This window comes from Ictalurus furcatus, chromosome 26, assembly GCF_023375685.1.
Source record: "Ictalurus furcatus strain D&B chromosome 26, Billie_1.0, whole genome shotgun sequence".
Lineage (NCBI taxonomy): Eukaryota > Metazoa > Chordata > Actinopteri > Siluriformes > Ictaluridae > Ictalurus > Ictalurus furcatus.
Window position 1 is genome coordinate 10,331,569 of NC_071280.1, and position 13,006 is coordinate 10,344,574.

Here is a 13,006-nt window from a genome sequence, read left to right on the forward strand (position 1 = left end):
TTTTTGCATGAGGGCTAAATTTGAATGTTCATTTGATGTAGTGAGTATGGAGACAATCTCCAGCAGTGCCTGGGAGGTTAAGCGTGACCAACCCACACACTAATCAAGGAAGGAAGTCCTGAATTATGCAGAGTTGGAGCTTTTCTGGTACAAAGCTGATGAAACAAGGGCTAAAAGAATGCTTGATCTGTACCGGTTGCCACACAGTGCATAATAAAGTCTGACTGTTCCAAAAAAATGGGTTTCTTGTCATACTAAAAGTACTGGGATTGGGGTGGGAGTAGTGGAAATGCCAGCCTTTCATGTGAAGAAATGTACAGCAAGCACACAACCTTTTATTTGAACATGTGCCATGGAACCCTTTGTATTTAAAGGGGCCATGTCAATATATTCCCTTGAAGCTGATCTTGGAAAAATTCTTGTATGCGTCTGTGGACTGGGTAGCACATGCTTAATTTAATTTGAAAATATAAAAATTGAAAGCTAATGGAGGAATTAAAACATGCTCCCAGACAACTATAAAGGTATAACTCACAAATTCCTGCAGGTGTTAGACAGCTCACCTGTAAAATAATGCCATCTGAATTTAGTGACAGAAATACTCACTTTTCAGTTATCTGCTACCTTAATTCTATACACAAGTGTTGATACAGGGTGTAGTGTTTATGATAACCTCAGTCAGTTGCTCTAGGCAGAGGAAGAATACAGACCACTGGAAATTCAATTGAATCCACTGAATGAATAGGAGCAGAACATGTCCCTCTGGGCCACAGAGGAAGCATGTCTGAGCTAAAGGAGAGAACCTGAGTTTTTGAGCTATAAAGCTACATCCTTTGAATTTGGCCCCCGGATGCAGGAGTAGCATGTACAGCTTGTACTGAAGCAGAATTGCTTGTGATCATTGATTTGGCCTGAACATCAGCAGCCTCTGTGTGGCAAGTGTCATTGCAGTCTCCAGTGTCAATTTAAATTCCACTAATCTTTTATAAATGTGGGGGTTAGCAATGTGTTCAACTAGCTGGTCATGCAGCATATCCTCTAGATTATCAGCAAATTCCCAAGCAGTAGGCAAATCTCTCAATGCAGCAATGTAGTGCATCTGTGTTTTGTGAAGGCATGTCTTTCCACTATCACATTTCTTTTAGGAGTCAAATGCCCTTCCAGAGCTTTAATAGCATCTGCCAGATTGTCACCAGTATTGGGAAAGGTATAAAATGGTCTCTGACCTTCTGTTCTGTGATGGTGAAGGAGCAAAGCACGGCTTCTGGCCAGGAATCTCCAGTTTCATTGGTCACTAATCTATAGTTCTGAAACATTTTCATCCATGTGACAGGTGGTATTGCAGACTCACTGGGACAAGGCAAAAAAGGGGCTTGGAAAGGAAGCACTTATTGATGCCATCCTCTTTAAAAAAAAAAAATAAAGATTGGTCCTAGTCACCAGTTTATGACAAACACAAAAAGGATATTCCTTCAGGAAACTTGAATAAAAATGCTTGGAACCAACAAGATAAACAAGCACATGTGCAGTGTTCTCTGATGGAGTGCCATGTAGTGATGTATAAATGTAAGGACATATGTGTAAATAAATGAACATAAACACATTCAACAACTGAGACATGATCTGAACAAGTTTCACAGACATCTGATGAACAGAAATGGAATGAGTCTCTGAACAAAGGGGGAGGCAATATTAAAAGTAACAGTCAGTATCTGGTGGCCACCAGCTGCTTTAAGAACTACTGTACATCTCATCCTCATGAACTGCACCAGATTTGTCAGTTCTTGCTGTGAGATGTTACTCCACTCTTCCACAAAGGCCTTTGCAAGTTCTCGATCACGTCTGGGGGAACACGTGGTTACATGTAATTTTCCACTGCAAGGACGATCTCCCTGTAGCACTGTCTTAGGCGTCTTACATTAAGGACATTGCAGTTTATTACAATGTCACATTACAGTTTATTATCTGAACACATCTTTAGTACTCCTGCCTCCCTGAAGCTGGCCTATGGCATGTTCACGTAGGTGAGCAGGAACCCTAGGCATCTTTCTTCTGGTGTTTCTTCTGGAGTCAGAACAAAGGTCTCTTTAGTGTCCTAAATTATTGTAAGTGAGACCTTAATTGCCTACCGCCTGTAAACTGTTCATGTCTAAAGTACTGTTCCACAGGTGCATATGCAATAATTGTTTATGGTTCATTGAACAAGCATGAAAAACATTGTTTAAATTAGAGATGCACCGATGTATTGGCCGATAAAGGCTATTATTCATGCTATTGGCCATCGACCGATAGTTTAAAAACATCCGATGGTCTGGGCCCATAATATCCTGTCAAACAAAAGAGGGCGGGAAAACACATGCTGTGTGTAAAGATCATGTCTCTTGTGTGGAGTGATGACAAAACTGCAGTTTGTAAGCTCTGCACTGCGCTCTGCACATATGTTTCAGCGTCGAGTCAATCAGCCCTCCCCCGGCCCCTGGCCCCGCACTGCCCGCTCACCCTCGCACTGAATTAAAGGGCAAGTATACCGTTTAAAGATTTAAATGAAGATAACTGACATGTCTCAGCAAACCAGTGACTACATTTCCCATCCTGCACTGCAGCCTACAAACCTTCACTCTTTGTGAAGTATTATGCTCAGTTGCCATGGTCTCTGTCATGTACCAAGTCTTTATTCATAGCTTTATGTTTCATGGTTTTGATCTGGTTCTCATCCTTGTTAATTGAGTCTTGTCTTAGTCTAGTTTATCCTGTTTGCTGATTGCCTGACCATTTGCCTGTTTTGACTACGCTATTGTTTAATGATTTGGATTTGTCTGCCTATATATCCTATAATAAAACTCATCTGAATGTGCATCCGTTTTCAACCTCCTTACATGACAGAATACTTCGGCTATAACATGGAAGCAGCAGGAAAGTGGAGGAGATGTCACAATAGGGAAACCAAGCAAACAGTCCCAGCTGTGGATTCGATCCAGTTTCCTCAGTGGACAGTCGTAGATCTTCCAGAGCAATATGATGGGTTATCAGGCTACCCTGAATATTTTCTTGTTGGCTGCCAGATCTATTTTGCAAGCCTAGTGCTGCCCAAGCCCGGTGAGGTACAATGGCTAAGAATCATGTTGTCCCATTTTTTTTGGCTCAGCCCGCCAGTTGGCACAGCATCTAGAGGCCATAGGATCCAGGGGACTTGAGAATGTAACTCAGTTTGTGGAACGATTCGTGATGGTGTTCGGCAGTTCAGAATCCAGGGCCATCCTGGAGGATCTTTTGGGGGAGGCCTGCTTCACAGAAAAACCTGATTTTCCATTCACCACCTATTATGAGCAGGCAAACTAGGTGACCTCCTCCCCAAAGCTCCTGCCTAAGACTATGTGGTCTCCTCTGCAGCGCCCCAGCTGGAGGTCAATGTGGCGACCTCCTCCCCAGAGCTCCAACTTGAGACCCACAAGGGGTCTCACCTGCCGAGCTCCAGTTAGAGGTCAACGTGGTGACCTCATCTCCAGATCCCTAGTAGGAGGTGAATGTGGCGACAACCTCCCCATCGATCCAACCTGAGACCCATGAGGTGGTCTCACCTGACGAGCTCCTTTTGGAGGTCAACATGGCGACCTCCTCCTCAGAGCTCCAACCTGAGGCCCTCAAAGTAGTCTCAGCTCCAGATCCCCAGTTGGAGGTCAATGTGGCAACCTCCCCCCCCACAGGTGACCTCCCATGCCAAGTTCCAGTCTGAGATCGACGATGTGACCTTCCACGCCAAGTTCCAGTCTGAAACTGACGTCACGACCAACCAAGTTATGCTCACACCAAAGTATGTTGACACGACCACCTAAGTTCTCCTCATGCCAGAGTCTGTTGACATGACCAACTGAGTGCTCCTCATGCCTGAAACCAACGTCACGACCATCCATGTTATGCTCAGCCTGAAGCCAATGTCACAACCAACCTTGTTCTGCTCACGCCTGAAGCCGACGTCATGACCAACCAAGCTCTTCTCACGCCTGAAGCCGACATCACAACCAACCAGGTTGTGATGTCAGGTTCTGATCATGTCCGAGTCTGCTGACATGGACAAGCAGGGTCTGATCACGCCTGAGTCTGTTGACACGGACAACCAAGTTCAGCCTGCAGAGGAGGAGACGTCACACTAGGGAAACCAAGCAAACAGTCCCAGCTGTGGATTCGATCCAGTTTCCTCAGTGGATGGTCGTAGATCTTCCAGAGCCATATGATGGGTTATCAGGCTACCCTGGATATTTTCTTGTTGACTGCCAGATCTATTTTGAAAGCCTAGAGGGCCCCAAGCCTGGCAAGAGGCAATGGCTAAGGTTCATGTTCTCCCGGTTTTTTGGCCCAGCCCACCAGTTGGCACAGCGTCTAGAGGCCATGGGATCCAGTGGACTTGAGAATGTAACTCAGTTTGTGGAACTATTCATGATGGTGTTCGGCAGTTCAGAATCCAGGGCCGTCCTGGAGGATCTTTTGGGGGAGGCCTGCCTCACAGATAAACCTGACTTGACGTGCACCACCTATTATGAGCAGGCAAACTAGGTGACCTCCTCCCCAAAGCTCCTGCCTAAGACCCACTATGTGGGTCTCTGCAGAACCCCAACTGGAGGTCAATGTGTTGAGCTCCAACCTGAGACCCACAAGGTTGTCTCATCTCCAGAGCTCCAGCATAAATTCAAGTTCCTGCTAGAGTTCAACAAGGTGATTTCCCATGCTATGTTCCCGTCTGAGGTCAACGAGGTGACCTCCCACTCCACGCTCCCCTTCAGAGGTCGATGAGGTGACCTCCCACGCCACATTCTTGTCCGAGGTGAACAAAGCGACCTCCCAAGCCATGTTCCTGTCTGAGGTCGAAGAGACGACCTCTCAAGCCATGTTCCTGTCTGAGGTCTAAGGGACGACCTCTCAAGCCAAGTTCCTGTCTGAGGTCGAAGAGACGACCTCTCAAGCCAAGTTCCTGTCTGAGGTCGAAGAGACGACCTCTCAAGCCAAGTTCCTGTTCGAGGTCAAAGAGACGACCTCTCAAGCCAAGTTCCTGTCCGAGGTTGAAGAGACGACCTCTCAAGCCAAGTTCCTGTCCGAGGTCGAAGAGGCGACCACTCAAGCCAAGTTCCTGTTTGAGGTCGAACAAAGGGCCTCTAAAGTCAAGTTTCTGTCCGAGGTTGAAAAGACGGCCGCTCACACCAAGTTCCTGTCTGAGGTCGAAAAGACAACCTCTCAAGACATTTTCCAGTCTGTGGTCAACAAGGCGACCTCCCACACCAAGTTTCTCTCTGAGGTCGACAAGGCGACCTACCACATCAAGTTCCAGTCTGAGATTGATGATGTGACCTTCCACGCCAAGTTCCAGTCTGAAACCGACATCACGACCAGCCAAGTTATGCTCACGACAGAGTCAGTTGACATGACCAACCAAGTGCTTCTCATGCCTGAAGCCAACATCACGACCAACCAGGTTCTGCTCACACCTGAAGCTGACGACAAAACCAACCAAATTATGCTCACGCCGGTCTGTTAACACAAGCAACCAAGTTATGCTCACGACAGAGTCAGTTGACACGACCAACCAAGTGCTCCTCATGCCTGAAACTGACATCACGACCACCCAGGTTCTGCTCATGCCTGAAGCCAACATCACGACCAACCAGGTTCTGCTCATGCCTGAAGTCGACGTCACGACCAAGCAGGTTCTGCTCACGCCTGAAACCGACATCACGAATAACAAGGTTCTACTCATGCCTGAAGCTGACGTCACGACCAACCAAGATTTGCTCGCGCCCGAGTCTGCTGACACGGACAACCAGGTTCTGATCACGCCCGAATCTGCTGACACAGACATCCAGGTTCTGATCACGCCCAAGTCTGCTGAAATGGACATCCAGGTTCTGATCACATCCAAGTCTGCTGACACGGACAACCAGGTTCTGTTCACACCCGAGTCTGCTGACACAGACAACCAGGTTCTGATCCCTCCCAAGTCTGCTGACACAGACCACCAAGTTCAGCCTGCAGAGTCGATGGAGGACGATGCTCCACCTTCCTGCACCGCTGAGAAGGTCATTCCATACTTAAGAAAGGCAGACAAGATGGCCCACCAAGTCAAGCACCTGTCTAAAGCTGACGACATAACTTCCCAAGCCTGGGTCTTGCTTAATGACCCTGGCGAACCAGCCCCAGCCTCATGTCTGCTCCTCGGCTCCTCGAGGAACCTGTTACTTATCGCACAATACCTGCATTGAAACCTGAGGCGCTGTGAAGACATTTTGCCCTGAGGGCCAGTACTGGGCCAATACTGGTGGGGGGGTTCTGTCATCACAGCAAACCAGTGACTATATTTTCCATCCTGCACTGCGGCCTACAAACATGGCCGCCATGGACTGCAATTCCCAGAACATTCATTCATTCTAATCATGCACACCTGCATCCAATCTCACACACAATATCACACCACAGTTTAAAAGGACTTTCTAGGCATTCACTCTTTGCCAAGTATTATAATCAGCTGCCATAGTCTCTGTCGTGTACCAAGCCAATATTCATAGCTTTATGTTTAATGGTTTTGATCTGTTTCTCGTCCTCGTTAATTGAGTCTTGTCTTAGTCTAGTTTATCCTGTTTGCTGATCGCCTGACCATTTGCTTGTTTTGACCACGCTATTGTTTAATGATTTGGATTTGTCTGCCTATATCTCCTATAATAAAACTCTTATCTGCATTTGCATCCATCCTCAACCTCCTTATGTGACAGTGAGTTGAAAAAAAAGTATATTTTGCACAGAAAAATATATTTTTAGAGTAGAGTATTTAATATCCAGTTAATGTTAATATATAAAAAAGTTTATATTATATATTACCAGTTTGATGTCACTGATAAAGTAGAAATGCTTTTGTTTGTGGTGAGTGAATGTGAAGCCTAACTGGAGGGTTTTTAGAATTCAGTCAATGTTAATAAAAATGAATAACATTTAATAAGTTAAGAAATCTTACTTTAATCTTCAGAATTTAGTTAATGTGCTAATTTGTGTAAAGTGTTTTCTGCTTATGAGACCAGTTAATGTGAAACAAATTGTTGAAATGGACAGAATAAAGTTTTTATTTGCATTTCTTTCAGAATTCTTTAAAATTAATTATTATTAATTTAAAAGAAGGCATAAAAGGCAGAACTATCGGTATTGGTTATCGGTATCGGTGACATCACTCTGAATAATCGGTTATCGGTATCGGCTGAGAAATTTAGTATTGTGAATTTCTAGTTTAAACCCTTTCCAATAAAGATCTGTAAAGCTTATTTGGATTTTACAAAATGATCTTTAAAATACAGTCTCGTGAAAAAGGGACGTTTCTTTTTTTGCTGAGTATATATATTCTAGAAGTAATCCTAGCTCTAGAAAATGTATGACTATAAGTGCACCCACCATTAATGCTGAGTTGGAGTGGTCACTGTGTCTTCGGTAGGTTTGGGGAACTTCCTGCTAAGACAAATCCTACATTCTGCAGTACATCTACTAGCAGCCATAATGTGAAATAAAAAGAAAACTTCTCTGTTTGCCTCAAAAATCTGTTGCTTTTACTGACAATATTGCTGTGATTATTCTTAGAAATCCCTCAAAGTGACTAAAGAAATAAATTATTTAATGGGCTTAAATACATTACTAAATAAAATCTATCTATCTATCTATCTATCTAGCTACAGTAAATAGTACAGAATATACTTCTATACAGCCCACTAGCAAGTTCCCCAGCAGGGGTCACACTTTGTATAGAATAAATAGTCCTTCTACAGCCAATCACATTTTGGTTGAGCCAATTAACTCCAGGTGCAGAGCACACCCAATCACACCATAACCACACCTCTGCCGCCTCATGAATTGCTATAAATAGGCTAAGTTTAATTTGAAAGGTATTCTTGGAAGTCTTTTAGATTTCATTTAGAGGTCTTTTAACAGTACAAAAAATGTTATTGAAAGCTGTGGTACTCTTGGTGGTGCTGATTTGCATGGTGAGTCCTTTTCCTTCTATGCTTGATGAAGCTGCATCTGATGACTCATGGCCTGATCTGGAGGAATCCTCGCCAAAATACAAGGCTCAGACTCCAGTAAACCCAACTCTTCATACTCCGTGTCCACCCTTGAAATTACCACAATTTCAGCAAATCAGCTCTTCAGATGTCCATAAGTTTATTTTTAAACCTGCAAGAAACCTTAGACCAGTACCTGCTTTGATGAAGTCTATATTGCTGCCATCACCTACTCCTGCAACAGCAGCTCCCTTGCCTTCTAAACCAAGAAGTATAGAGCTTTTGTGCCACATTGACCGGATTTATGTGAGGGTTCAGAAGAGTCTCTTTACCAGTCCAGATGCTGGGAAATATCTCAAAGTGGGAACATGTACCATGAATAAGGATACAGCTGAGTATTACTACTTCCTATATCCCATCAACAGCTGCAACGTACAACGTCATGTATGTATTTCTAATTGGCCGAGTTTGGGAATGAATTTGCATTCTATATTGGGCTCAAAGTAGACTTAAGAACTGTTGTGTATTTGCCACAGTTTTTCAATTTCTGTGTCATTACAGGAAAATGAGAACCGTGTCCTCTATTCAAATGTGTTGTCCTATGAGCCTCTGACCGATGAACCAGTTATTCGTGAGCTACCATTTTCTGTGCCACTGGAGTGTCGTTACAACAAGTTAGAACTCCTCATTCTCAACATGTACAATTGATTGGGCTGCTTCTAGTAAGGCTAAATGTTAATACTTGCTTTAAAGGCACTTCCGCTCCTATAATGTTGGCTATCATCCTCAAGTGGAAGCAGGGACTGTCTTCTTGAGCTTACAAGGTGGAGTCTCCCTCACACCTGTAGATGGTAAGTACTCAACCTTCCTTACATGTAAGGCCAAATGTCATAAGCCTAGTAATAATACTAAAATATTTCAGTGTTGGGCAGTGCTCACTTATCCTTTTGGGTTCATGCAAAAATGCTTTTTTTAAATAAGTTCAACTTTCATGTTGTTGCTTGGTTGTACTGTGAATCTGCTGTCAGTGCAATAATGAGCTGAGCCTAAACTAGTAGGATTGGTTTAAATGTTAATGTGACTAGAAACATTAGCCTTGTTAGCACTGCCTGACTGTCCTTTCCCACACTTCCATTCTGGAAAGCTACTGGTCCTCTGTGAATGAATATTATTCAATCCCAGTAAGCTAACTACAGTATCCCTTTTTGAAGAAATAGCAATTGACCATGTTGGGTGGTGAACCAGGTGTCTACTTAATTTTGTAAGAGGCCACTTTGTCTTATGGTCATCAGAAAACCAGAGTACATTAAATGAGCTGTTTTGTGGAACAACTGTTGCTTTAGGGGAGGTGTGCTTTCATGTAAAGATGAACTCTCTTACAGAGAATTGGAAGCCCCTTGCTAGTTGGCAGACCTTTATGATTGGCCAGCCCATGTACTTTGAGGCCGTGACTCCCCATGGTCATGCTGGAATGAGGCTCTACTTAAGCAAGTGCTACATCACTGCTTCTCAGAACCCTGACACTACACCTAAATACACTGTGATGGATAACTATGGGTAAGGAATTTGCTAGCCTTTGCTTTATGCATTTTGATATGGTGTATTTGGCAGCTTTAAATAATTCTTCTGTGCAGATGCATGGTGGATGGTAAGAACACTCCTCAAAGCAAGTTTTACCCTAGTGAGGACAAGGCCACATTAAGGTTCTCTGTGGGAGCCCTTATGTTTAAGGACATGGTCTCTGATCCTACTGAAAAGAAGGTAAATGCAACATGTGAAGCTGACCCTGTCTGTCAACATCCTGGTAGGGAATTTAACATGCTGTTTGCTTGCCTGCATAGAGATGTTTAGGCACATGCTAAAGAATACTAATGCTAATGCAGCTTAATTTGCTGCAAAAACCTTGTACAACATAGAATTTTGACCTGTGACTTTCTTTCTTCTGAACCGCTCCCAGGAAATGTTCATTCATTGTGAGATGTTCCTGGGGCCAGAATTACCAACTTCAGGAACAAAATCATGTTCCTACATGGCAGATGCACAAGGGTGAGGTTCATGGTATTGCATTATGGAAGCAAACTTTCTTTGACTTACACAAATATATAAAATGACTTGTTGCTGTGCTTCTAGGTGGTCAGAGTTGTATGGAAGTGACTTGGCTTGTGCTTGCTGTGACACTTCCTGTCCTGCCCCAGATCCCTCAGGTTGGTCATTGTGTGGGTTTTTTTTTTTTTGGGGGGGGGGGGGTACTCTTTTTTTTTTTTTTTTTTTTTTTTTTTTTTTTTTTTTTTGCATGAGTGCAAAATTTAAATGTTTTGACTCCTGATATAGTGACTCTGAAGATTATCTCCAGTGGTGCCTGGGGGGTTAAGGGTGACCAACCCACGCAATCAAGGGAGGAAGTCCTGAATTATCCAGAGTTGGAGCTCTTCTGGGACAAAGCTGATGAAAAAAGGGTTTAAAGAATGATTGATCTTTGCCTCTGTTGCTACACATTGCATAATAAAGTCTGACTGAAAAAAAATAAACAAATTAATAATTAGGTCTCTTGTAATTCTAAAGGTACTGGGATTGGGGTGGAAATGGTCGAAGTACCAGACTTTCAAGTAAAGAAATCTACAGCAATCATACAACCTTTTACATGTGCCGTAGAGCCTTTGTACTTAAAAGGGGCTGTGTAAATATATTCCAGCAACTGATCTTAGAAAAATTCTATTGCATGTGTTCATGGATTGGGCAGTGTATATGCTTAATTTAGTTTGAGATTACAGAAATTGAAAGCTAATGGAGGAATACTTATTGAAACATGCGCTGAGACACGTATAGGGGTATAATTCACCAAGTCCTGTGAGGGTTGGACAGCTCATCTGTAAAGTAACTCCATCTAAATATAGTGGCAGAAATATGAATTGGCTTTTCAGTTATCTACTCACTTAATTCTAAACAAGTGTTGCAACATCCACACTTGCCCAGGTTTGTTATAAGCCTGCTTGCCCTCATAATCATTAGTCTACTGTATATTATCTGAAGTGGCAGAGGCATGTGTAGTAGTTCTATAAAGAGTGGACCTCCATAAATCCCTGGCCATTAGAAATTGAACTGAGTGGTAGTGTTTTATCCACCCCCAAGTGGACAGTCATGAGGTTATAATCAGCAGTGTGGAAAAGCACAATTTTCTGTAGGACTGACACTTGTATCTCAATTTTTCCAGTTTGAGTATCAAAACTCACTCTGCCAACTTTGATTGAAGCAGCCTGACTTTCAGAGGGAGTGGCATGAGGAAAGAGGGAGGAAGCATATTTGGGGGGGGGGGTGAAGGCAGGAACTTGACTCGGTCAGGTGATTAAGTGCCACAGATCTGTCAAGGGCATTCAAAAATACACCAAAAGAGCATTCTTCTGTTTCTCTCTAATAAAATGGTGGCCAAGACAGTCGAGACATGAATCTGAAATGATGGATAGTGTAGTAGTTTTGAACCCTCCAATGTGATCTGACACTCAGTGTATACCCCTTCTGTCCAATCAGATTCAAGCATTCAACCACACTGTGATATAAAAAGGAACTTTTTTTTTAGTTTTGTAATGCAAAATTATGCCCCTGCCCTGAACTCTCTCCCCTACCCCCCATAAAAAAAAAAATAAATAAAAAATTAAAGGAAACTTTATTTAGGTTGGCTGGTTCTGCCACCCCCTAGTGTATATACTGGTCACTGCACCTACTGTAACTATGTATTCATGGATTAATGTTTCTTTTTTGAGGAACATTGAAGCCTGAAAGTTTGAAAATAAATGTTTAATTGATAGTTCAACAAAACCACCCAGGAGTTCCCAACCCATCTGGGCATACAACCACAAATTGCAATTATGAATTTCTCTGATCCTAAACCTTACATTTCACAATACACTACAATACAATTTAGGAACCACTGTAACATTTTAACATTTTATTTAGTTAGTAACACATGTGTAACATAAGTGACTTCAAGACTAAAGGAATATTCCTTGCACTGATTGACTAGTCTAGTGGAAGTGTGAACTTGAATGTAATGACACAGCTTTTTCCAAAAGTCAGCAGGTGTGTTTGAAAGGGTGCAGGTTTTTCTGCTGTCACATATAGCTTCAAACGATATATAAGGAATAAAACATGAGTGGCGTGTTCATATAGGAAAATAATCCATGCCAGAGTGATGATATGGCCTGATGCAAAGAGGGGCTGCACGAGGGGCTGCATGAGGGGCTGCTTCTGCACATGCAGAAGCAGCTCCTCATGCAGACTGAGTAGCTCTGTTTTTCTTTAAAACTTTCCACTGTCAGCTTGATTGTGCTTTCGGACGCATCACAACATGCATCTCAAGTCAAAAACTCTGACCGTACAAAAGTATTTACTAATCTAGAAAATCCAGAAGACTGATATGCAAAACAGACCTTTCGGTAGGTTTGAAGACTATATGAGAGATTTTTACAATTGAAACACTAACTGTTATAGAAAAGGCAGTTAGTGTTAGTACAGTGGTATAGAATAGTATACAAGTATGTGTTTTGAGACACAATGCTAGTTTGTTTAGCAGAGGTCAGTGGACAGGGAAATTTGTGCATTTAACAGCTGAGCTCCTATGATAGTGTTGCGTGCCAGGATAGTGACAAGACTAAACTAGCCTATACACTCTTCATTTGAATGTAGCTTGATTGAATGTAACATTTTCAAAATACATAAAAACAAAAGAGCAGATGCAACAGAGTCCAACAGAGCCATGTTGTCCTCTTTAGAGATTATAATTGTAATGTGTTTTCATTCTTGCACCACCACCACACAGTGTTTTCACTTGTAAAAGCTTTTAAGAAAGGTCTTTTAAAGAAGTGCTGTGGCTGTCAAGTACCTCAAAATATATACTCAGCAAAAAAAGAAACATCCTCTCACATTTTAACAACTGAGACATAAACTGAAGAAGTTTCACAGACATTTGATGAACAGAAATGAGACAA

General features: G+C 42.7%; 1 protein-coding gene across 1 annotated transcript; it reads left to right on the forward strand.

The window, feature by feature from the left end:
* The first annotated feature begins 8,228 nt into the window (after positions 1-8,228).
* On the forward strand, positions 8,229-10,213 carry LOC128602401 (zona pellucida sperm-binding protein 3-like). The gene is made up of 6 exons (XM_053616168.1): positions 8,229-8,468; positions 8,586-8,698; positions 8,778-8,875; positions 9,407-9,581; positions 9,659-9,869; positions 9,982-10,213. Exons 1-6 carry the CDS (start codon positions 8,229-8,231, stop codon positions 10,072-10,074), a joined length of 930 nt encoding a protein of 309 aa, XP_053472143.1. The 3' UTR covers positions 10,075-10,213.
* The last annotated feature ends 2,793 nt before the right edge of the window (positions 10,214-13,006 follow it).